The sequence below is a fragment of the Nicotiana tabacum genome, chromosome 14 (genome assembly GCF_000715075.1).
Source record: "Nicotiana tabacum cultivar K326 chromosome 14, ASM71507v2, whole genome shotgun sequence".
NCBI classification, from domain to species: domain Eukaryota; kingdom Viridiplantae; phylum Streptophyta; class Magnoliopsida; order Solanales; family Solanaceae; genus Nicotiana; species Nicotiana tabacum.
In genome coordinates, this window is record NC_134093.1 from 114,832,870 (window position 1) to 114,858,470 (window position 25,601).

At 35.9% G+C, this 25,601-nt stretch overlaps 2 protein-coding genes across 2 annotated transcripts; both read left to right on the top strand.

Annotated features, from left to right (window-relative positions):
• The first annotated feature begins 551 nt into the window (after window positions 1-551).
• On the top strand, window positions 552-9,113 carry LOC107773363 (uncharacterized). Its single transcript, XM_075229908.1, has 2 exons — window positions 552-932; window positions 8,530-9,113. Exons 1-2 carry the CDS (start codon window positions 741-743, stop codon window positions 8,887-8,889), a joined length of 552 nt encoding a protein of 183 aa, XP_075086009.1. The 5' UTR covers window positions 552-740; the 3' UTR covers window positions 8,890-9,113.
• Window positions 9,114-16,083: 6,970 nt separating this feature from the next.
• On the top strand, window positions 16,084-20,853 carry LOC107773364 (uncharacterized). Its single transcript, XM_016592788.2, has 2 exons — window positions 16,084-16,461; window positions 20,510-20,853. Exons 1-2 carry the CDS (start codon window positions 16,164-16,166, stop codon window positions 20,713-20,715), a joined length of 504 nt encoding a protein of 167 aa, XP_016448274.1. The 5' UTR covers window positions 16,084-16,163; the 3' UTR covers window positions 20,716-20,853.
• Window positions 20,854-25,601: the final 4,748 nt, after the last annotated feature.

Below are 25,601 nucleotides of genomic sequence, written 5' to 3' on the forward strand. Positions count from 1 at the left end.
TAATCTCAGCATTACTAATATACCATATTCAATACTATTTTTGTACACCGACCTCTTAAAGATTAGATCTAATACATTGATGGAGCTTCAAACTTGACACTATTTTTCATTTTAGCACCTTTGTCTTCGTAGACCACCTATTGAATATTTCATATTGTTTTTAAACTTATTGGACAAAAATCATATTTGAATTTAACTTATATATACTATTCATTAATCTATCAGCTCATAAAAATCCTTAATGTTATCTTCTATCTCAACATATTCCTAAGTAATTAAAAAGGATCAAATATTCACCTCATATATGGTGAAAGCTATGTTAGTGTATATTTGGATTTTATTAATAAAATATTTTTAATTATTCAGGGCATATTTCAGCTCAAATTTTAGTTTTATTAAAGTTTCTCTGTCACTAAATTAAAGTAATGTGTGCAAAAGGGGGAAAAATGGGCAACCTATACATTATTCACGATAATTATTATATTGGCTAGTTAAATATATTTTAAAAAAATACATTTAGATATAAAATAATCGTCTAGTCTCATCTCCTTCTCCTTTCTTTCCTTTGAATATATTTTTATCTCTAAAATTCCTATTCCTTCGTCAAAAAGGCAGTTCTCAGATCAAAAATCAATTATTCAACTTTATTTCCTCACCGATTAAATTATTGATCTTCGACTCTAATTCTGATAATCACGATCTGGATTTTTAATCCATTTTTTGGATCAGATCTATAAAGTATGGGAGGTTTCATATCGAGATTCTGGTTCATGATGTTTCCAGCAAAAGAGTACAAGATCGTTGTAGTTGGATTGGATAACGCCGGTAAAACGACGACGCTTTACAAGTTGCATTTAGGAGAGGTGGTTACTACAAATCCTACTGTTGGTAGTAATGTTGAGGAGCTTGTTTATAAGAACATACGATTTGAGGTACAAATTCTACATCTGAAACTCTTAATTTATTTGATTTTTTCTTAGTTGTAGTTGGATTGTTTGAACCATTTTATCCTAATTTATGTGACATATTTTCCTTTAGTCTGTCCAAAAAAAAGATGCCTTTCTATAGGTAGAAACAATATAATTTTAAACTTCTCATATTGCCCTTAATGAGATAGATTTATAGCCACACAAATGTACATGGCAAAACTCCTACTTTTATCTTGAGTTATAATTGGATTAGTTAACTTTTAGCATCAAGATTATGCGTGCAGTTATAGTATGAAATTGTTCTAATCTCTTTGTTTGAGTATGTCCAAAAAAATTAGAAATAATTTAACTTTAAACTTATAATGAGATAATTTATGGCCATACTAATGTTTATGATGTGTTTTAGACGGCAAGCTTCAAAATTTTGTCTTTTTTCTGAAACAACGTGCCCAACGAAAACTATCACATAAAATGGGATAGGGAGAGTATTTATGGAGAGCCATTAGTTTTGTATAAGGGTGGTGTCAAGACCAGCGTGCACAAGCTTTGCTTATTGCATTGGATATCTGTGTAATATTGGGAAGATGTTCCCTAGCTTTTTCAAGTTCTCAAGTTCAAATCTCAGTGGGGACAAAAAAATAATAGGTGATTTTCTTTCTATTTATCTAAGCTTGATAAGCAGAATTATCTAGTACTTGTGCTAGTGGGAGGTAGCAGGTACCCTGTAGAATAGTCAAGTTGTGCACAAGCTGGCCGGACACCATTGTCATAAAAAAGATTACTGATCTTTTTAACATTTTTTAGGATTAGAACCCTGGTTTCCCATGGGCTTCGATCCAACTATATTGGACCATGAGATCACACCCTTTAATGCTTGAAAAAGAATGAAATTGTTTAACAGATATAGTGCAGAAATGAATTGGTTAAATACATAGGAATAGTAATTGCAATTTGCGGAGATTTATCGGTATTGCCATTTAGTTTTACTTGTTTAGCTAGCAATGCGTTCTCAGAAATAAATTAATTGACATTTGCTAACATGCTAAGGAGAAGGTTGTGGTTGCTAAGGGGGAGAGCTCATTTGTTCATGATCGTGATTAGCACTCATTGTTTAAAGAAGATATTTATCTGTATAACTGTTATTCTCCGGAATGGTGGTTAATGACAAGTTATCATTAGAAAAATTTCCCCGCAAAGAATTTGTGAGTATGTGAACGCGATCTCTACATTGAATATAACCCTGAAACTAACCACATATTTCCTTTATAGAATGGGCCAGCAGCATGTTATGCGTCTTCCAATTTTGAATTATTTAAGAAATTATCTTTTATGGTATTCTAAGGTGGTTGTGTTAAGCTTGACGATTAACTTTTTCTTTTTTGTTTTGATATTGTTATGATATTTCAAATTATACTTTGAGTGAGCATAGATTCTGAACAAGTCGGTATACATAGAAAAACAATTGAAGTATGAGTTTTTGAGGAAGCTATCCTTTATTTGTTTATTGTTTAGATGAACAAATGCTATTGGTACATGTTGTATTGATAGTCCTCCTGCTTTGGGTTGGGGTGGGGGGGTGGGGGGGGGGAGTTGTATGAGAAATTGAAAGTCAAGAGTCACCTAATTCTTCCTTTTATCCCCCTATAAATTGAGATATGAATTAATCTGATTAAGTGATGAAGGAGAGGAAAGATGTAGGTAATTTAGGGATTAACCAACTCAAAATTTAGTACTTGGAGATTAGAAATTTGAGGCAGATTCTGGCTGAAATCGTGAGGAAAGGTATTACATGTTAAAGTCTAACTGATGGAGAAAGTTGTGGGTTAAAATTTATTAGAATCAGGTGGAGGGAGAAGAAGTTGGAGTAGAAGAAGGGTGAGGACGGAAGTAGATTAGCTGTCCAAACCCAAAAGGGTTAATCTTAACTGAAGAGGATTCATTGATGTGATGGGAGAAAGCCACATATAATATGTATAAAAAAATAGGGAACACCACAAGAAATACATGATTAGGAAGAGAGTCCAATCATCTATGCTGACTGGAATATTGTAAGTGCCCCGAAAGGTACAAAATAGGTGGCTAGAAAGGGTTTTCGAGGAGGAGGAGGTGCACGAGGCTGTGTCGTGTTGTGTTGGTGATAAGGCCCCCGGGCCTGATGGTTTCTCCTTGGCTTTCTTTCAGCTCTTTTGGGACACCATCAAGGGGGAGTTGATGGAAGCCATTGAATACTTCCATGCGAATGGTGTTTTCTAGAGAAGTATCAATGCTTCCTTTATTACTATTGTGCCTAATAAAGAAGGTGCATCTTGTATCAGAGACTACAAGCCTATTAGTCTAGTGGGGAGCATTTACAAGATTATTTCTAAAGTGCTTTCCAACAGACTTAAGAAGGTTCTTGATATGACTGTTTCGTCCTCCCAGAATGCGTTTGTGGAAGGTAGGCAGATCCTGGATGCTGCCTTGGTGGCAAATGAACTTGTAGACTCCAGAAGGAAAAATAGAGAACCCGGCTTACTATGCAAGTTAGATCTTGAGAAGGCTTTCGACCATGTCAATTGGGAGTTCCTGGACTTCATTATGATGCGGATGGGGTTTGGAGAAAGATGGAGGGGATGGATAAAGTTCTGCATTTCCTCAGTCAGATTCTCTGTCTTGGTTAATGGTAGTCCGTGTGGTTTCTTTGGCAGCTCCAGGGGTCTCAGGCAAGGTGACTCCTTATCCCCCATGTTATTCATTCTAGTGATGGATGCTCTGAGCAAAATAATGGATCGTGCGGCGGGCGGAGGTTTCTTGAGAGGATTCTCAGCTCCGATTGGGGTGCTCAGTGCCCGAAGAGTCTCACATTTGCTTTTTGCGGATGACACACTGGTTTTCTGTGATGCCGATATGGATCAGTTGACCTACCTGAAGCAGGTCCTACAGTGGTTTCAGTTAGTATCAGGACTCAAAATCAACATCGGCAAGTGTGAGATTTTCCCGGTAGGTGAGGTTACTAATATTGATGCCTTGTCTGGTGTTCTCAGATGCAAGGTGGGCTCCCTTCCCACTACTTACCTGGGCCTCCCTTTGGGCGCTTCATATAAGTATACTACGGTTTGGAATCCAGTGATCGAGCGGGTTGAAAAAAGATTAGCAGGGTGGCAGAAACGGTATTTGTCAAAAGGAGGTAAGGAAGTGCTTATCAAAAGCACTTTATCGAGTATGCCCACCTATTATTTATCCCTGTTGCAAGCACCGGTGAGCATCACAGAAAAACTGGAGCGACTTCAAAGGAACTTTCTGTGGAATGCGGCGGATGGAACTAGATAGTTTCATCTAGTGAATTGGCAGACAGTCACTTCCCCAAAGAAGTGGGGTGGACTTGGAGTGAAAGATCTTAGGGTATTTAACAGAGCTTTAATGGGAAAGTGGTTGTGGAGATTCGGGGTAGAAGAGCATGCTCTATGGAGGGAAATCATAGTAGAAAAGTACGATTCAACGGGAGGGGGTTGGAGGACCAAGGCGATCACAACACCTTTCGGGTGTGGCATGTGGAGGAGTATCATGAAGAATTGGGAAGCATTCAGTGGCAACATCACTTACAGGGTGGGAGATGGAAGGAGAATCAGCTTTTGGAATCATAGGTGGTGTGGAGAGGATACTCTGAGGGTCTCCTTCCCCCACGTCTTCAGAGTTTCAAACCAGAAGGAACTGATGGTCCAACAGATTCGCAAGGAGCATGAAGGGGGTAGTATGGGACCTCTCATTCAGGAGTAACATGCAAGATTGGGAGATTGCGGAGCTTCAAGTTTTGTTGGCACTGCTATACGGGCAAGACATGCTCCAGCCATCCTGCGACTCTTGGAGATGGGGCTTGCGTGGCGATGGTTTGTTCACCGTAAAGTCCTTTTACCAGAGTATGTTGGTGAGAGAGGAGACCACTTTTCCATACTCCTCGATCTGGATTCCTAGGGCGCCCACGAAGGTGTGCTTTTTTGCATGGCTAGCGGCAAGGGGAGTGATCTTGACTGCTGAAAATCTCCGAAAGAGGGGAATTACACTTGTTAGTTGGTGCTACATGTGTAAAAGCTCTGGGGAAGAAGTTGATCACCTTATGTTGCATTGCCCTGTGTCCTCTGCATTGTGGAGGTCAATCCTGAATCTTTTTGGTGTTCAATGGGTGATGCCAAGCACTGTAAAGGAAATGTTATATAGCTGGGGCGGTTTTCGTAGAAGAAGAAAGCAAAAGGCGTGGAAATTCGCCCCGTTAGCTCTCATGTGGGTAGTATGGGGGGAGAGAAATAGGAGAGCTTTTGAGGAGATTGAGTCTCCTTTTTCACATCTTAAGAATAGTCTTTTATCTTTAATCGCTTTTTGGTGCACTCATTTAGCCCCTACTTGTATAGAAGATTGGGCGTCTTTTGTAGAGAATCATGTTCTGATGTAAATTCTCTACGTCTTTGGTATACTTCGTGTACACGAGAGTTCTCTCCCTTTTGATTAATACAATTTACCTTATAAAAAAAAGGTACAAAATAGAAAAGTTCTACCTATAAGTACATAAGTGCTTTCAACTCCTTTAAAGTGTCTGATATGCTGGAAGTAATTTTCCATGGAAAATGTTTTCTAGTTTTGGTTGGTGAGTAGGAAATAATTTTCGGCAAAAATATATATATCATCAACACAAAGGCAATGCTAATAATAATATTAGCAAATGAGAGTGTTTTGATGAAAAATATTTTGAGAAATTTTGAGTATGAAATATTAATAATAGTAGATACGTGCTACTTGGAGCAATTAATATGAAGTTAAAATTTTAAATAATGAATAGTTATAAGTGTTGGAAATCTTTTCCCCCTCGTGATGGTCTAAATACCAAAAAATGACTTCCTCCTGAAAATGATTTTGGTCATGCCAAACGCACCATAAATACTCCTCTATTTTTCTTCATCTGTAACTTCTCATGCTCTCCATCTACCTCCTCCTTCTCATTTTTTATTCTAGCAGGCATATTTGTGGCATCACCCGTTCACTTGCAAACATGTTCCACACGATATATTATAACCTGTACGTAATCGTGTAATGGCACAACAGTTAACATCCAAAATGGACCGGTGTCAATCTGCATAGAGTAGAATATTGTGACGTCAGTTATATCAGTGATCGGATGAGTTTAAGGAACTGTCTGTATGAAAACTCTTAGATTGGGTAATTGAATTTTCTGTGATAGGTGGTCCTTCTAGTCTCATGTCTTGCTATTCAATCATTTTGCTGTCCGGTACAGTATATGAAATAAACAGATGGACGTCTAAGGTGCAATTTTATATTCATGATGAAGACTTGCGTAATCATCTTAGTTGTTCTTTTCCCTCACAATGGTGTTCTCCTTAAACAAATGGACACCTCTACAGTGTGGTTTTACACGATAAGATTCTCAATTGCAGTGGGTTATTGTGGTACCAATTATAGCTCCAATTTTTTCCAGCCATGTGCAGAGTGTTTTAATTATAGTTTTCTTTGTAAGACTAGGTATGGTTAGCTTTTTGACATGACGTACTGGAATTTATAACTCCATGAAATAGTTCTGTTGACTCTTAAAAAATGTGAAAATAAAACTGTCTACAGCCCAAAACCTACTAACTTTTTTCATGACCAAATTACTTCTTGTGCCTAATTGAGTATCTTATGCTGACTTGATAAGTATAATTAAAGGAGGAGTAGCGAAGATATTCTTAGTTACATGTGTAGGTATCAACCTTATCAGCTATTAACTTGAGCATCTCTGGCACCCTTTGAAGGTCACTAAATAGGTTTCACATTGGGCCAGTACCATTGAATTTTAATAAAATATACTGTGTTGCACCCCCACCATTGAATAAAATTGTTATTTTGCTCAGATCTAGCGATGCTAGAGCCAAGAATATACTTCTATTGAACCTCTTAATAACCAGAATAACAGAGGATATTTGTTTACTTGAAGCACAAAGTCTCTGATTGATTTCAGGATGCATGACATGCTTTTGCTTCTAGCTGACACTTGAGGTAGGTTTATATCTAGTGCACATGGGTTTGTTACATTGAGTATTTTGAAGTCTTGCTCTAGTTATTGTGCGCTATAAGGAGTATTTTTCCTTTTGTTGTGGACTTGGCTAGGAACTCTTATGATTGACGGTATCTTGGCCATCAGTGGACAATGATGAGAGAGAATTGTTCTGGGGTGAGTTTTTTAAGCAAACACTTTCTTCCTCTTGAAGCCAGGGAATTCTTTTAGTAACAAATTGAAGCATCTAACTAACATTGTGAAAACACACTCGTTAGAAAAGAAAATGTTTCAAGAAAAACTAGGGGAGGAGGGAGCATGGGAAATTGAGGGGGACGGGAACATCCTATTGAAGGAAACGTTAGGTTACATCAGTGTTATTATAAGCGAGCGCTTCTCCGCTTTAAGCGAGAAGGGCGAGGCGCAACCCTTGCGCTTTTCTGCCCTAAAGCGAGGCATAGGTTAAAAAGCGCACACTTCAGGCCCAGAAGCGAGAAGGGAGAAGCGAGGCGAGCGAGAAAAGCTCGCTTAAGCAAGGACGGCTGCCTAGGGTTTTATTTTAAAAAATTTCAAATACACTCTTACGCGACTTCTCTTCCAAAACATCTGCTTCGAGTGGACTGCTGCTAGCCTTGCACCATCTCTTCCTCTTCTCTTAACTGTTGCGACTTCTTCCAAGGTAAGTTTCTCTTCTCTTCTTCTCTTCTCTTCTTCTCTTTCTTCTCTTCTCTTCCTCTTCTTCTTTACTCTGCTTACCTGCTTCCTCTTGACTCCTGTTCTCTTTTCTCTACTTCTCTTTTTTCTCTTCTTATTTTCTATTTTTTTCAGTTCTTCGACTTCCAACAATTATTTTCTTCTGCTCTTCTTTTTTCTCTGTTCTGCTCTGTTTTCTTTTAATCTCTGTTGACTGTTCTGCAATTTTTTCTCTGTTTTCCCTGTTTTTTTTTTTGTTTTTTTGGTGATTGTAGTAAATTATGTCTTTTTATTCAATGGCACCAAGCCAAAACACTGGGTATTAAATATTTCAATGTCTTTTTGGTCATTATCTATGCCTTTTTAATATTTTTTATTTATGTATTAAATTGTGCTTCACATAAAAAATGCACGCGCTTCGCTTCTCGCTTCGGTGAAGCGAGGCCTCGCCGTTTTTTTCCGCTTCTCGCTCTCCAAAACACTGGATTACATAAAAAGAGTAGGAAGTGAAGTGTTAGGTATGTTGTAAAGGTGTAGGACCTCGTCCTCAAGAATCTTGGCGGTGGAATGAAAAAGTTTATGATACATCCGAGCTCTTCTCCTTGATTGTTTTTTCTTTTCCCTGTCAACTAGCACAAGAATGCTTGAAACCATCATTGGCATTATCTGCTTATTTCTTCTCTGATAAGTGATATGTGCTCATAGTAAAATTTACTAGTATCCTTCTACTTTTTCCTTGTGTTTTCTCCATTGGCCGAGTGTATTGACAAAAGACTGCAGGTTAATTTCCATGTTGTTTTGCCTTCTTTTATATCTGGAAAAATGGATGAGAACAGGTCTGTGTATTATGACCTACTGTTTATCTTACTTCTTTATTTCTTTTTTCAGGTCTGGGATCTTGGTGGGCAAGAAAGACTGAGGACATCATGGGCAACTTACTATCGCGGAACTCATGCTGTCATTGCAGTTATTGATAGCACTGACAGAGCCAGGATTTCCATTATGAAGGACGAGTTGTTCAGGTTGCTCCCACACGAGGATCTGCAAAGTGCGGTTCTACTAGTCTTTGCGAACAAACAGGACCTTAAAGATGCCATGACCCCTGCAGAGATAACCGATGCGCTTTCCCTTCATAGCATCAAGAACCATGATTGGCATATTCAAGCCTGCAGTGCCTTGACTGGTGACGGTTTATACGATGGTTTAGGGTGGATTGCACAGCGAGTTCCTGGTAAAGCACCAACCTAGACGTCGTTAGACGAAGGAATATGTGTTTTTTATGTTTTCACGAGATTAATATCAAACTCCATGCCCTTGATGTAAGTTTTTATGTCATGTATTTGATACTGTCATATTGCATTTCCTTGAAGACCTACTGGATTTGGTACATCTGAGCCTTTCTTATAACTGTGATGACTGACTTACTGCTTCAAGGATAAAGGAATACAATATTTAAAGATTCTTACTTTAAATTTCTAGCTTTTGTTTGGGCAGTGAGAACTACAGCAATGTTTATATCAACTGGAAATAGAGCTGGCCCAAAATGAAGAATTAACTCAAATTGCCGCTCATCTAATCTCTTCAACTAAAAATAGCCGGCGAATGTATAATATATGTATAATTCATGTATAACATGTGTATAACTATGTATAATTTATGTATATCGACTAAAAAAAAGTAAACAGTAAATCTGAAAAGCTATTTGTATAGCAATCCCGAAGCAGGGGAACTATTTTCCCTATGTAGATCGAGTGTCTTCTTAGCAATGATATACATAAGATTTTACGTTACATTGCTGTTTTAAGACTTTACTAAATGTCCATTTTGCCTATGTAGATGGAGTGTCTTATTTGTAAATGACGGTTGCTATATGATCTCTTTTAACTTGAGAAATGAGATTTTCTGTACAAGGGGATCGTTTTTCTTATCTTAGCCTTCCGATTCTCATTTTATTCTTGTTTATTTGAATTCCTTGTGTCAGTTGCCAGTGCAATAGATGTTAAATTTGTAATAGTCCTTTAAGTATATTATTAAACAGTTTTGATTCTTTAAATTTTTAAAAGTGAATAATTTCTATTTCTTTACATATTTAATAAACTTGGACTGTCAAATTTAGTGAGAGCCATGAGAAAAGATTTATAAATAAATTCAATAACGTTCAATTTCTTCTTGGATTTCGATTTGTGTGCTTCAATAACTTTGATTTGTTGAACACCTTTCCGTATTTGAGCATTTAGCGAACTACGTAATAAACGATGAAAAATTGTAATGATTTCAATTGAACTACTAAAAAATTTCGACACGAAATATAATTTACGTCTAAAAATTAACTGAACTTGCAAAAATAATTTGAAAAGCAAAAAATAAAAAATAAAAAAATAAAAAAAAAAAATAAAAAAAAGGAAAGAAGAGGTTCGAGTTATGACAACGTGTTCGACAAAGCGGTGGATTGTAATGGCTGTTGCTACATGGCTTCAAGTATCTTCCCCATGCACAAGTGTCATCTTCCCTTGATAATCCTTCATGCAAAAATATATTTTTTACTTTAATTAAAAAAATTTATTAAATATATAATATAAATTATTAATTTAAAATTAAATAATCTAAACGATTAGAATTTCAAACCCATAATCTTAAAGTCATGGCTCTGTCTCTGATTTCATATTGATAAATTCATTATATATATATAATAAATATCAAATTCAGAACTCAACTATAGGCGCTTAAAGTTTTTAGACAAGTAAGGGTTGCTTAGTTGGTAAAATATCTCCACCCACGATCATTAGGTCCTGGGTTCGAGTCACGCTGGAGGAGAATTGTAAAAACACTGTAGATCCTCCTAATTTGGAAGAGAATTTATAAAAAATAAAATATTATTGTTCTAAAATCCAAAATTATAAAGTTAAAATTCTGACTCTGATTCTAAAAATATTTGATCATTAAATTTTGGGTTCGAGTCACGCTGAAGGAGAATTGCGAAAAATTATAGATACTCCTAATTTGTGAAGGAATTTATAAGTAAAAAATATATATTATTATTCTAAAATCCAAAATGTTAAAGTTAAAATTCTAGCTCTCCTTTTCAAAATATTTATACAAAGTATAGCTAAATAAAGTGATATACCAAAAACCAAACTACATCCGGAAACGCTTTGTCCGTTAATTTTCTCTCTTCTCCCCGCTTAAACAAAACAAGAAAAATACTACTACTACTACTACTACTTAATAGGAGAAGAAATGTCTACTATAATGGCCATTTCACACAGTCTTCTGAAGAAGACAATCGCACTTTACCACTCAACGTATACAGCTCCATTAATAGTCAAGACTTTGAGAATAAACAAGAAGCAACACAATTACAGCCCAAATCTCATTTCCATTTCAGCTCATATGATCAGAGGCTACGGATCAATACAGCAAGCTACTACTGTGCCTCCTGCTGTTCCAGAATTTGATCCAATCCCACCGGAAAATCCACCTCCGAGCCCGGGCCCTGGTTTTCCAGGCCCTCCGAATCCATTACCACCTGGTCATGATCCACCAGGGCCAGACATGCCTGGGCTACCACCGGAAATTTCTCCGCCGGGTGGCCCAGACGTTATACCTCCGGCTATTCCGGAGATTGTTCCTCCGGGTGGGCCGGATGTTATACCTCCGGCCATCCCGGAGATTGTTCCGCCCGGTGGACCGGATGTTATACCTCCAAAGCTGCCGGAACCTGGGTCGCCGTACCCGACGGATATTCCGCCGCCCATTATCACTTTTGGGCCTGTTGTTTTTAGGGCAGGTGAAAGATTTTAATGTTAGTGAAGGCTGATGATGAAGACGTTTTTATGTTCGTTTGGCAAGTATAGTATTTGTTTCATTGGGAATTTTTACACTTTAACTTCAAGATCCTTTAGATTTTTGTATAGATTCTTCTTTACTTTTTTATATATATAAGAAATCACTCGAAAATGCATTACAATTAACGTACAGGAGAGATCATGTTGAAACACCAAAAAATTAATTACTGTAATAAAAAAAAATTAAAAAGCAAAATGATGAAAACAATTAAATCCACGGATATGCAGGAAAGAATTTTCTCGGAGTTTATGATTTAAAACATGTCATAGTTAAAAATAATATATAAAAATAAATTTCATTCAATATCTAAACGAATTTTCGCCTATACAACTAAACTTCGTATACAAAGTATTGATTTCGATTTTACTTGTACGCACTTCATTTGCTAGTTGCCACTAAGACGGCGGGTGATAACAAGGAATTCAGGCTTGTGAGAAACATAATATATTTTCCTTTTGATACTTTAGATATTCAATATACGAATTTTATTGATCCGATTATATTAAATTCGTGCCCAATAAATTTATTAAGATAGTAAACTGATTTTGTGAGCACGTAATTTTTGTCCGTGTCTAATTTATTCCTAACAAATACTCTAAAATAGTGTTAATTGCCTTTATGCAATTTTAGGAACTTACTTTATTTTATTTTTATTTGTTTGGTATTTATTTGCATTTTTAGTATATTTAGTAGCATTGCAAATCATGAAAATAACGAATAAATATTTTATATTTTACTCTTCACATTTTACATATAATTACATGTTAATTGCATTTATAAAATACTAAAATACCAAAAGTACATTAGTCACTGTTAGTAAAATAATTAGTTAATTATTAGATAAAATAGTTCATAGGTTAATTTTGCAAAAAATAGATTGATTTGGATTAATGGTTAAGTGGCTACAATTTGAAAACAACTAATCAAATAGCTGAAGAGAAAAAGAAGGGAAGGGCCAGCCAACTCTCTAAGTCAAAATTGGGCCAATTATGTCGGCCCAGTTCCCTTTCAACCTGCCCAAACCCGTCCAAATTCGCCCTGACCCGGTCCAAAACCTTTGACCTCTGAGACCATCAAACGACGTAGTATTACCCCAATACTATATCGTTTTCCCTTCCCAATTCCCTTAAACGAGCAAAACCCCTCCTCATTCTCATAACTCTAATTTCCCCCCTCCCCCTTTACACTCAAACCCTAGTCGCGCCCAATTCCCCTATTTTCTCAAGACAGCCGCCTCACTCCACCGTCTTCCGTCATTCGAAAATCGCCCTTCGGCGACGCACCACCTCCAAATGGTGCCAAAACACCACCCTATGATCACTCTTTCATCCTCATTCCCAATCTACCCTTAATTTTCCCCAAAAGACCTTTCAATTTTGTCAATTTGAAGATTTGAAAATAAAGATTCAACCTTTTTCGCCCTTTTTTTTAATTACCATCAACCCCGCCTCCTTTTTACCTAACTCTTACATCAAATGATAGGTATTCGAGAGACCTTTCGTTTGGGGTCATTAGTGCACTTCAATTCCAGTGGCCGGATTCCGGCCAAACGACCGTTGGCCTGTCAGAATGCTCTTGTACTTCTCCTTTCCCTATTCCATTGGCCCAATTAGTATTATTGTGTGTAGCACCGGCCGTATGGAAGAATTGTGGTCAGTGCTCATATATTAACACTTTTTGACCGCCGAAATTCCATGATGCTCGATGAAAGGTTGTCGAAACCCGTCGCCGCTGCAATCCCTAATTTATTTTAGACGCGATTAATAAATCATCGTGACTATGATTACAGTTCATGTAGCATAGTCCTGATACGTAACCCAATTCAAGTGCTCGTCAGCATGACTTGACCCCCAACTTCAGAATAATAATATAAATCAAGCATATTATAAATTGTGGGTACGTGACGTGATTTGTAATGTGTACAAAAATAATAAGTGCGCGACATCGTCACTTGTTTAAATAAGTTTCATAATTATTTAAAATAATTAAAAGCGATGAAAGGTAAAATGCACAATAGGTTTTAAATTTATAATAATTAGACAATTAAGCCGAGTATAATTTATTAAGTGACCGTGCTAAAACTACGAAATTCGAGAGTTCTCACACCTTCTTCCGGTTTAAAAAAATTTCTTACCCAATCTTCTGTGTTTGCAGACCATAAATAGAGTCAAACTTTCTTGCATTGGGATTCTAAATTTGGTGACTCGAACATCGTTAATTAAATAATTTCGAGTTGCGACTCTAAAAAATAAAATAAAATAAAATAATCTAATTTCAAATAATGTCACTTTAATTGGAATACCTCTTTATCTTCGAAGAAGGAGGTGTGACAAATTTTAACAAGAAATTCTTTATTTTTGTGCTCAAAGCTCAAACCTTTTACTTAAGCATTTAAGTTAATCATACACACCAATAATGTAAATGATTTTACACTATTATAATCTTAAATTGTGAAAATAATTCACGTATACGGCTCCTGTGAAAGTACAAGAGGGGATGAATTGTAACCTTGTAAATTTCTAGTCGACTACTCCTCAAACGTAGTCGATTAATACGGAGACAACCTGCACAAGACTGTTAGTACCTCGATTCAATCAAATACCAATCTCAACAAACAGTAATTTCTTATAATAAAATATGAAAGCAGTAAGGTAAATGACACCATAAATTTTATATTGGTTCGGAACCAATGTGGTATCCTACTCCAGTCTCCTTGGTTTGCAAGGATGTTATCTCTTGATCTCTTTGTAATATGAGTTGAGTACAGTTTGTGTGATTTTTAACGTTCACCATCAACGTTTACAAGTGGTTTTCACTCGCTCACCAGCAACAAATAAGGGTTGGTTTTAACACGCTCACTAACAACGCAAAAGGTTGGTTTTTACTTACTCACCAACGACAATACTTTGGTATTCACTTACTCACCAAAGAAACGAATAATGACACAACCTCTAAGGAAACACTCACTCTCCAATATTTTTCTGTCTCTCTTCACTTTCTTGTGTATACAATAATTCTACTAAAAGTGAATTACAATGTCCGTGTAGAATAAAGAACTTGTAGTTTGATAGACAATTGTATAGAAGATTGTGTAAGTTTGATGTTGCAAGTGTCTTCTCTTTTATACTTGGTCGTTGAATATTCTAGCTGTTGCAACGATCTTCTAATTTTGGAAAAGGATTTCCTTTGCTGCTGCTCCAACTTTCCGTTACTGCTTCTTGCTCTTTTGAACATGATCTCGATCCTTGTCTCGATTAAAAGTCTGATATTGAAGAGTAACTACTCTTTCCTTTGAGTACAAATAGATATCTATTAAAGAAATCTTTACATACTACAAACCATTTTGTACAGATTTGATCTCACATAGATTTGAGATCTTTTTCTTTACAATTCCAAAAATCAAGGCCATACTATTTAATGCCTTTTGTATAAAAGATTCTTTCCACGTAAGCCATCAAGTTTTCATATGTAAATATGCACATGACTTCTATAAGGCATATTATTATTGCCTTTATATTCTTGGTACTTCCTTTAATTTCATTTATATTCATTCCTTTTTCATTGTAGTACCAATCTCCTCTAAGATTTGAATCTTTCATTCTTTGGAAAAGTATCAATCAAGATTTATTCTTGCTGAATGCATCTTCATTGTTTGTCCAAAATATCTCTGACACTTCCTGATCTATCATTGAATATAGACATCATTTGCTTGATAGAGTATTCCGAAAATAACTCCAAGTTCTTCTTCTTATGGCAAGTTTCTGGTTGCACAAACTTTAGCTCTCATTTAGATAACTCAATAGAAATTCAAGATCCTCTTCTTTTGACTTTGAATCTTAGATTTTTGTCTCTAATATGAAGATCTGAATAACCATTTACTATTTTCACAATTATGGGAATAATTTTCTTTTGATAGATCTCAATATATCTTTCTCTCCTTTCTTGATCTTGAAAAATAATCTCTTTCCATAATATAGATTATAATATACTCATAATATATTTTCTTTCTTCCTTGATCTTGTAGTATCTCTTCCATGTAATATCTTCCTTCCACAAAATAATAGATCTTCTCCATGATTTTAGCAACTTTCCTTTTAAGATATTGAAAAACTTTCTTCCATAATTTTCGTAGATTCTTCTTTTGATAATATTTTCGCTCATAAATTCATCACATGATATACTCTTTCTCATATTTCTTTGGATCCTTGCCAACATCCTCTTCTTTGAACAAACCTGTACGAAAATAAGTTTATCACAAGTAAGTGTTCTTTGATTAATAAATATGTTGGTTTGTTATCATCAAAATCAATACGTGAAACCTTAAAACTAATTGTATACGAAGCCGTCAAAATATGATTGACCCATGAGGTTAGCCTAATCAAGCCCGTTACTTAAGTAGGATTGGACCTAGATTTCTTTAGCCCATTTAAAAGTGAGGGCCAGATCTAAGTTAGCCCGTCGGGCCTTGAGGCTCGATCCGAGAACATTCAACAATCGATTGGGAAGGACGGATGTCAGAGTTGCATGACCTCCACGTGTCTTCTGAATAACACTGAGTTATACAAGGTATCTCTAAGCAATTCTCACTTGACTATCCAATATACTTTCTTATATATCTATTATACAAAAAATCTTATATATCAATCTCCTCAAACACATTAGAATAAATTATTAAAATGCTGAGAGTTTCAACTTGGCCCAAGTACTCCTTAATAAAAAGAATCATTCTTATAGCCAACACAAAATCTTCATTATCCCTACTTCAAATTTCGAATAATTCACTACTCGGGCTTAGACAAATGAGCCAGAAGGCAGAGCCAAAGAATCAAAATATGCCTGGCCAACATGAAAAACTTCCATCTGATTTTCCTACTACCACAACGCCACCAATCACCACAACCACCGATCCGCCACCGGCGGTGGCGGATTCACCTTTTGTACCAGATTTTGATGCTATTCCACCCATAAGACCAGGTGATAATTAGATGTTGATTTAAACTTTAACTGTTTAAGTTCGGCTTTTTTTAAAGATTTTTTTTTTCTAGTGAATGTTTTCACATATATACGCAAGACGGCTAGAAGGTTACCTAAATTCAATAAGTATAGTTTAACCTCTATATTTGTATTTGGGGCGGACTTAATTTTATAGCGATGAGTTCGGCAGAATTCAGTAGCTTTGACTTAAATTATGTATTTTTATTAAAAAATTAATTGAATATATATAATAGACTTGGTCTATTTATATAGAATCCACTAAGTAAAAAGAATTATGGTCCAAAAATCATAAACTATAAATTTTAGCTCCACCTCTGATTTATATTAACAAATTTATTAAAATATACGTGTAAAAATTAAATCCAAAACTCAATTTCAACGCTTTGCAATCCTAGATTTGCAATCCTAGCAGTGGCGGAATCCGTCACTTTCAACCAAGTTCGCCGGAAAATTACATTGTATTGCTAGATAAATTTTTCTGTGTTAAAGTATATTTACTAAACTTTTTGGTGTATCTATTTTTATTTTTTTTTATATTTTGACACTTTTGGTGAAAAGTTTGGCTCCGTCACTGGATCCTAGCGATCTTAGAATTTAGAACTCCTAGTATTCAAATCATGATTCTGATAAATATGAGTTAATAGGGTTAATTTCATCGTAGGTCATCTAATTATCTCTTAATTTCAGCAAGACGCTTAACTATTTTTTGTCACTCAAAAGTAACTCAAGTTTACAATTGTCACTTAACAGTCATTTTGGCTCAAACCTTACCATAAATCTGACATGACATAAATTTTAATTAAAAAAATTTAATAATAAATGCCACATCAGCTGAAATAGGTCATACCCACTTCATACCCATTTCTCCTGGACCCGATTTTAACCCTAACTCAATGGATCTTAATATTAAGAAAATCATTGTTTCCCTCTTTCTCCTATTAAAATATGCACCTACCAGCGTCAACCACTCTAAAGTGATTGGATTAAGTTAAAAATTATTGTAAAAGCTTGTAATAATATGAATCTTGAGTGTTGGGTTAATTGTGTTTGATTAACGTTGGTTTTGGGAACCACACTAGTTGAAGATGAAATCCAGTTTTGTATACACTATTATACATCATTATACAATACTATTATATTGGTATAACGTTGTATAATATTGTATATTGGGTGTGAAAATACTGTTATACAACATTGATTTTTTTTCAAGTAAGTTTCTCTTTCACTGTAGTAATTTTAGTTTTGTTGCATGTTTTTTTATTTTTGTTTTGCCGCAGTTCCGTTTTGCTTTTGTTTTGGTTACTTTTTGTTTAGATTTTTCTTTTTGCTTTTATTCTCTATGTTTTCGATTAACACTAATTTTGCTTTTCTATGCCAACGAAATATTGGTATGCATTATTCAATATTTCATATACAAGTTTATACAAAGTTATACATCATTATACACGTACTGTACAGATGCAGTTAAAATTGAAAATAAATTTTTTGTATTTTTCTTATTTTTTTCGAACAATTTATGTATAAAGTTAATTTTTTCGTTGATTTCTCTGCTAAATCATGAACTTTTAAATTTTTCTTTCCTAGTTGATTTTTCTGCCAAATCAAAAACTTTGGAGCAAGTTCATCTATATAGAACTTGGAGAATAAGAGATTTTAGGCCTGTTTGTATTTTTATAGTTGGAATAGGAATATATAACCTTGGGTAAGAAAGAGAACGAAAAATCATTAAAAAATTGCCTTAGAATAAAAAAGGGCATGAAGGTTGTTTTCGGATCTGAGCCAACTAATATTAATATTGGGCTACATATTTGTAAACTTAGATCTGGGTCATCCGGTTGCAAGGTTAACTTGTGGAGTGTATTATTATGTAATTCTCCCCCAAAAATATACTCATCTATTGAAATGAAAAAAAATGTACTCTATTTATAATATGAAAAGAAAGTACTCTTAATAATATTTCTATTTAGGGTGAAGGGTCGGGGTCGGGGTGGGGCGAGGGTGGGTGGTGTGGGGTGGGTTGATGGGGATGGGAAATAGGGGGAACGTTGAAAAAGAGTTTTGGAAAATATTTTTTCTTTTTTTGATAGGGAAAATATTTTCCTCCAACTGGAGGAAAATAAATTTATGAGAAAAATATTTTTCAAAATATTTAATCCAACCAAACATGAAAAAATTGAAAAATATTTTTCGAAAAATGTTTTCCTTCATACCAAACACACCCATAGTCTTAACGACACTATCATGTGTGTCTTTCTTTTGTATAAACTATTGCTATAGGCTCTTTGTAATTGCATGTATTGACAAATTTCATTATGCACTTTAATTGTATGTGATGCCTACTAAATAGGTCTTTTCTGTCTGTTGGTATTGCTTAATAAGCGCATTTTAAAATTAATGAAATAGTAGTTTGTAAAAATAGGTTCTTATTAACCTTATTATTCTTGTCGGCTCATGCTATATTTATATGTTGTGTAAAGATGAATACAATAATATTTTAATTTTAGCAGAAAATTATAAAACGGTCCGAATGGGGTATTATGTAACTAACAAGGCAAGAATTTTTTAGCATTAAATATTTTATTATAAAATAATTACGAATGACCATTTTGTAACAAACAGGACTAGAATTTTGTGGTATAGAATAATTATTCTAAGCTAATATGGCGTTTAATATTTTTTTAGTGAAACCCATTTGAATTACGGGTTAAATCGAATTTACAAAATGTATCTAAAGTGGCTATAGTTCATTTAAGCTGATGTGACTAGAGCCGTCAAAATGGGCTTGGCCTATGAGGCCAGCCCAACCCAGCCCGCTATTTGGGGAGGGTTGGACCAGAATTTTTTGAGCCCATTTAAAACTGAGGCTTATAAGCCCGGACCAAGACAACCCATTGGCCCTGAGGCTTGATCGAGGTTGGGCCTGGGCCGGCCCGTGGGCCAAAAATTAATTAATTCAAATTTGTTAACTATTAAATATTTAATATTTTAAAAAACTAAAAACTAAAAAAATCATTAACTATAATCCCCATTCCTCAACCCTAGATTGCTCATTTACCCTTTCATATCAACTATAATTTAGATTTTTGACATGCATATAATATGACAACATTAATTTTTCTTTTGCTTAACTAATAACGAACTCGAAAAGTTTTAGGTGGCCAATAATAATCTTTTTTCAAAAGAAAATATTACTTCAAGTGGTCAATGATTAGTTTGGATTACTTTAATATATTATTAATATTTAAATCGCTTTTCAGTATAGAAAAAGATCAATTTTAAATACAAAAAGAAAAATTGACCACTAGCAAATTTCAGGAATTTTAAAAATTTTATGGACTATAATGATAAAATCAGCAAATGATGTTAATCCTAAATTAAGAAACCTCAGCATATAAATTTATTGAAGCAATCCCTGAATCGGAGGAAAATGAAAGAAAAGTATTAAGAAAATATTCATGTAATTTTAAAAAAGAGAGCTAGAGATATAGAAAATTTGCATTTTAGTTACGAGATTCCTCGTCAAATATCAAGATTTTTGTACGCTCTAATCAAACAGAAGTTGTTTACATGATTAATCGACTATGTCACGAAAAAATATTTAAAGATTTAAAGAAATTCTTTTTTCTACAAAAAATTAAAGGGCCGGCCCGTCCTAGCCTGCGGCTCTCTTAGGGCTGGGTTGGCTTGGCCATTTTAAGACCCATTTATATGGCGGCCCGGCCCGGGCTAACCCACCAAATTGAAAAGCCGACGAGGCTTGGGCTGGGCTATCCCGTTTTGACAGTTCTAGATGTGACATTTATTTTTGCATTTTTCTCATTAAATTTTATGCTATGTCAAATTTATAGGTAAGGGTTTGAGCCAAGGTGACTTTTAAGTGACAATGGTAAACTTTAGTTACTTTTAAGTAATAAAAAATAGTTGAGTAACTTTTATGAAATCGAGAGGTAGTTAAATGACCTTCGGTGAAATTAACCCTCAGTTAACATATGAACCAATAACATTAACACTACGCCTGTCTCTGCAGGTGAAGACCCCCCAACGCCATCGCCGTCGCCAACTGCACCACGAATTGACAGTCCAGAATTTTCTGAACCGCCGAACACCTCGCCGCCTAGCCAAGAAGCACCACGGCCACCGACTTCGCCACCTGGACTGCCGGAAGCGTTTCCACCACACGCTCCGGATGTCTTGCCTCCTAAACCTCCAGAATCTGGAGAGCAAATTAGATAATCTAATATCAGATCTGAGTAGTGGAGTACTATTATTTAAGGATAAATATGTAAAATGTAGATTCAGGTTCCCGTTTTATTGATTGTTTGCATGTTTTCACTTACAACTGTCAAGTTGATCATTTTTGGACTACGTCTAATTATTGAATTATATATTCCTAAGTATTATTTATGGTCGCTCATTGAGATATTAACATTGGGAAAAAATAGAGACCGATCAAAAAATTTAAATTTGGTGAGTTACAATTTTACAAAATTTAGCACATGATCTATTGCACTTTTAATGTTGTCACACCCTCTTACCCCAAAATGATATGAGCTTAGATTGTTGTGGGTTAAAGAATTTTTTCAATTAAAGTGATAAATTTGAATAGAGATTATTTATTTACAGAGTCGCCACTTGGAATTGAGTTTTTGGGTGGTCCAAATCACCTTATGTTTGAATCCCTATTCAAAGGAAGATTGACTCTTTTCATGTTGGTCTGCGAAAACAAAGTCTCGATAAGGAATTCTGTTGACCGAGGATAAGGTGTAAGGCATTCCCTGAGTTTCGTGAATCTAGCACGGTCACTTTTATTGACTAAAATCGGCTTGAATTAATTTTGGACAAACTGTGATTTATTGGTTTTCATGTTTTATCTATGTCCGCTTTTACTATTAACATATGAAATTATCTTTGAAACGAATCACGTGTGTGAATCCGTTTTGTTTATTTTGCAAAAATCATGTCACGCGTACGTGTACACAATTAATAACATTTTATTATTTATTAAGATTGTGTGGCCAAAGTCGCGCGAACGCGTACCTTGATTTATTTGTGGGATCATATCTATGTCACCGGAACGTGTACATAATTACGATAATTTATTTATTAATACGCGCCTAAAGCATACTAGCGATTATTAACAATTTTTTTTTTTTCTAAACTAGCTTTGAGATTATCGTAGGGCATGAGAATTATGGAAGGAATTATTTGGAAGTTAAGAAATATCTTAACTATTTAAAGTATTGACAAATTATCAACATTTAGAGATGTTTACCAATTACTACTCTATCTTTGAAATTATGAGACATTTACCTCTTATGGAATAATGGGCTAAGTATTAAACTATGACTAAAATTATTAGGCCTGACAGATTTATACTCAATTCAGCCCATGTCTAATTATTTTCGTTTTATTAAATGTCGTGGCCCATTTCTAATTTTCTTACCTAACGCCACGACATGACCCGTTAACACTAATTATTTCTTTCACCAAGCCACGCTAATCTTCTACACCTATACAAATGTAACCTAAACAATCACAAAAATGGAATAAAACAAAAACATTGAATTGAACTTTCCGCAAAACAGAACAAAATCAACGACACGCTAATTCAAACAACTAATAAGACAAAGCGACAAAAAATCAAAGAAAACCCAACGAAAAGTATGATATTAGGAGTGAAAATAGTAAAGAAAGGGAAGAGTGAACCTCTAATGAATTCAAATCTTTGCAACGACAAAACAACAAGCCTTCGAGCCCAATCTTTATAGATGAACACAAATTCTCCAATATACATGAACTTCAGATAGACTCGACCGGAGCTAACGAACTACGACCTCGTCGGCGGCCTCAAACTCGACTGAAATTTTGGTACTATTTCACGGTGGAATAAGCAGCAATTTGGGATGCTGTTTTGGGGGTTAAAGAGTGGTGAAAACTATGATTTTCGTAACTAATTTTGCGGGTTTGAGGAGAGCTATTTCGCGGCTGGTTTTGCCGAGTTTGGCTGATTTTTGGGGCTGGTTTGGGGTTGTTTTAGGCGGGTTTAATGGCCGTTTTTGGGCAGCAACTATGGTGGCTTTAGAGCTGCATTTTTTTTTTGGCTTTTAGAGCTGATTTTGTGAGGTTTTTCAGGTGGGTTTGGGACTGATTTTCATTGCTTTTGGGGGGCTTATTTAAAGGTGATTTTCAACTGGTTTTTATGAAGTTTAGATGGTGTTATTCATGGTATTTTTGGTGAGTTTCATGGCTAAAACTTGGTACTATTTGGTTGAGCTTTTTAATGGGGTTTTTGGGTTAAGTTTCATGGAGGAGGCTGGCTGGGGGGAGAAGAAGTAGTCCCAAGGATTTTCCTTTATTGCTATCTTCCGTCTCTCTCTATCTAGTGTATTTTCAAATCTCCCATTTTCTCCTCCTTTTTGTGTGTGTTTTAATGGCTGAAATAGGGTATGGGGTTTGTGAGTAGGGGACATGAGAAGGGGACAAAGAGTGGGAACACGCATGGAAAAAATGGAAGCGGGAATGATGCAGTAGGAAATGAGGTATTGGTGAGATGAGTGGAAAAATTCTAGCATGGTCAAAAATTAGGTTCTCACAGAATGCCCCTCTTTGCTTGAAAACATGAAGAGTTTTCAGGCAAAGAAAAGATGAGCGATATGACTAATTTTTGGCCATACCATTATTCAAAAGGGAAGAGAAATAAAATAGAGGGTGCAACCGAGTCCTAGTTTAGACAGGCTACATATCACGGGTTATAGGGGAATCAGGTCACGTGTAGTTCAAAGAAAATGATGGAATGATGAGTTGGAGATTCGAGTGAGGTTTCGTCGAGGCTCCGGTCCGTGGTCCTGCTATTACATCAAAATCAAAAGAAACTAAACAAGTCTATCAGCTATGAGTTACAAGATTCCTATCTATAAGTCTTTTGAAACTTGATCTTGAATGTTGAATGGTTGTTCATGCAGACTCTGATCTCAACCTTGATGCTTGCTAGCTGCATGTGCTAGTTCATTCTTCTACAGCTTTTTCTGAGCAAAACGGGAAATGTAAAGCTCGTAACTTCAGCCATGTCTTGAGCAGTCCATATCCTTTCCATCTGTATATGCATTTGGATTCACTTCTTTTCCTTTTCTTTTCTTTATTCTGGATTGAGAATCCTTCTTTTGGTCATCTCGAACCTTGTGCCTCGAGGTAAAACCTGCTCAGACACCAAAACAATCAAACAGACGAAATTTTTCTGCCCCAGTTTTTATTAGAAAAATTTCGTGAGTTATTGTAACAAAATTCTAAACTACTTCTTTATTGAAAACAATAAAGGATCGGGAATGGTGTACCCTGAAAAGATCATGATGATTTTTTTTGGATGGTGTTCCTTTATTGTCAAAAAGATACCTCAACTAATGATTGGTGTACCTTATGTTAGAAGAATGTGGCCAAGGAATGGTATACCCTATATTGGCAATGATATCAGGGATTTGTGTACCCTACATTTAAGATCAAATCAACTAAGGAGTGGTGTACCCTATATTGGAAAATACATAGGGATTGGTGTACCCTATACTGGTAAGAAGACTAGGGAGTGGTGATCCTATGTCGAAAAACACAACTAGGGACTGTGATACCCTATATTACAGATATGAAATGTAACCAGGGGTTGGCGCCATATATTACTGAAAAGAAATGTAACCAGTAGTTGACGCCCTGTATTACTGAAATGAAATGTTACCAAGGGCTGGCGCCCCGTATTACTGAAAAGGAAATGTAACCAGGGGTTGGCGCCCTGTATTACTGAAAAGGAAAATGTAACCAGAGGTTGGTGCCCTGTATAACTGAAAAGGAAATGTAGCCAGGGGTTGGGGCCCTGTATTATTGAAAAGGGAATGTAGCCAGGGATTGGCGCCCTGTATTACTGAAAAAGAAATGTAATCATGGGTTGGTGCCCTATATTACCGAAAAGAAAATATAACCAGGGGTTGGCGCCCTGTATTACTGAGAAGAAAATATAACCAGGGGTTGACGCCCTATATTACTGAGAAGGAAATATAACCAGGGGTTGACGCTCTGTATTACTGAAAAGGAACGTAGCCAGGGGCTGGCGCCCTGTATTACTGAAAAAAAAATGTAACCATGGGTTGGTGCCCTGTATTACCGAAAAGGAAATGTAACCAGGGGTTGGTGCCTCGTATTACTGAAAAGGAAATGTAACCACGGGTTTGCGCCCTGTATTACTGAGAAGGAAATGTAACCAGGGGTTGACGCCCTGTATTACTGAGAAGGAAATATAACCAGGGGTTGGCGCTCTGTATTACTGAAAAGGAACGTAACCAGGGGTTGGTGCCCTGTATTACTGAAAATAAAATGTAGCCAGGGGTTGGTGCCCTGTATTACTGATAAAATGCTGAATCCCTTGGCGAAAAGGTTCTACCTGGGTTAAACTATGAAAAGAAAGCCTGAATAGAGAGTACTTCTACTCGGAAATATAAGTTGGATCCCCTTAGACGAAAAGGTTCTACCTGGGTTAAGCTACATAAAATATCCTGAACGAAGAGTATTTCTACCCGGAACTATGAGCTGGATTCTCCTAGGCGAAAAGGTTCTACTTGGGTTAACCTATGAAAAACAAGACTGGGCGAAAAGTACTTCTACCCGGAAATATGAGCTGGATCCCTTAGGCGATAAGGTTCTACCTGGGTTAAACTATGTAAAACAGTCTGAGTGAAGAGTACTTCTACTCGAAACTATGAGCTGGATCCCCCTAGGAGAAATTGTTCTACCTGAGTTAAGCTACGTAAAACAACTTGAGCGAAGAGTACTTCTACCTGGAACTATGAATTGTATCCCCCTAGGCGAAACAGTTCTACCTGAGTTGAGCTACGTAAAACAGCCTGAGTGGAGAGTACTTCTACTCGGAACTATGAGTTGGATCCCCCTAGGAGAAATTGTTCTACCTGAGTTAAGCTACGTAAAACAACCTAAGTGAAGAGTACTTCTACCCGGAACTATGAGCTGGATCCCCCTAGGCGAAATAGTTCTTCCTGGGTTAAGCTACGTAAAATAACCTGAGCGAAGACTACTTCTACTGGGAACTATGTGTTGGATCCCCCTAGGAGAATAGGTTCTAC

Bases quoted from the DNA above. Each gene is read 5' to 3' on its own strand.
- LOC107773363 (XM_075229908.1), top strand. From the start codon at position 741: ATGGGAGGTTTCATATCGAGATTCTGGTTCATGATGTTTCCAGCAAAA. The intron at 933-8,529 runs GTACAAATTCTA...TTCTTTTTTCAG, and splicing joins ATAAGAACATACGATTTGAG to GTCTGGGATCTTGGTGGGCA.
- LOC107773364 (XM_016592788.2), top strand. From the start codon at position 16,164: ATGCTGAGAGTTTCAACTTGGCCCAAGTACTCCTTAATAAAAAGAATC. The intron at 16,462-20,509 runs GTGATAATTAGA...CTGTCTCTGCAG, and splicing joins TATTCCACCCATAAGACCAG to GTGAAGACCCCCCAACGCCA.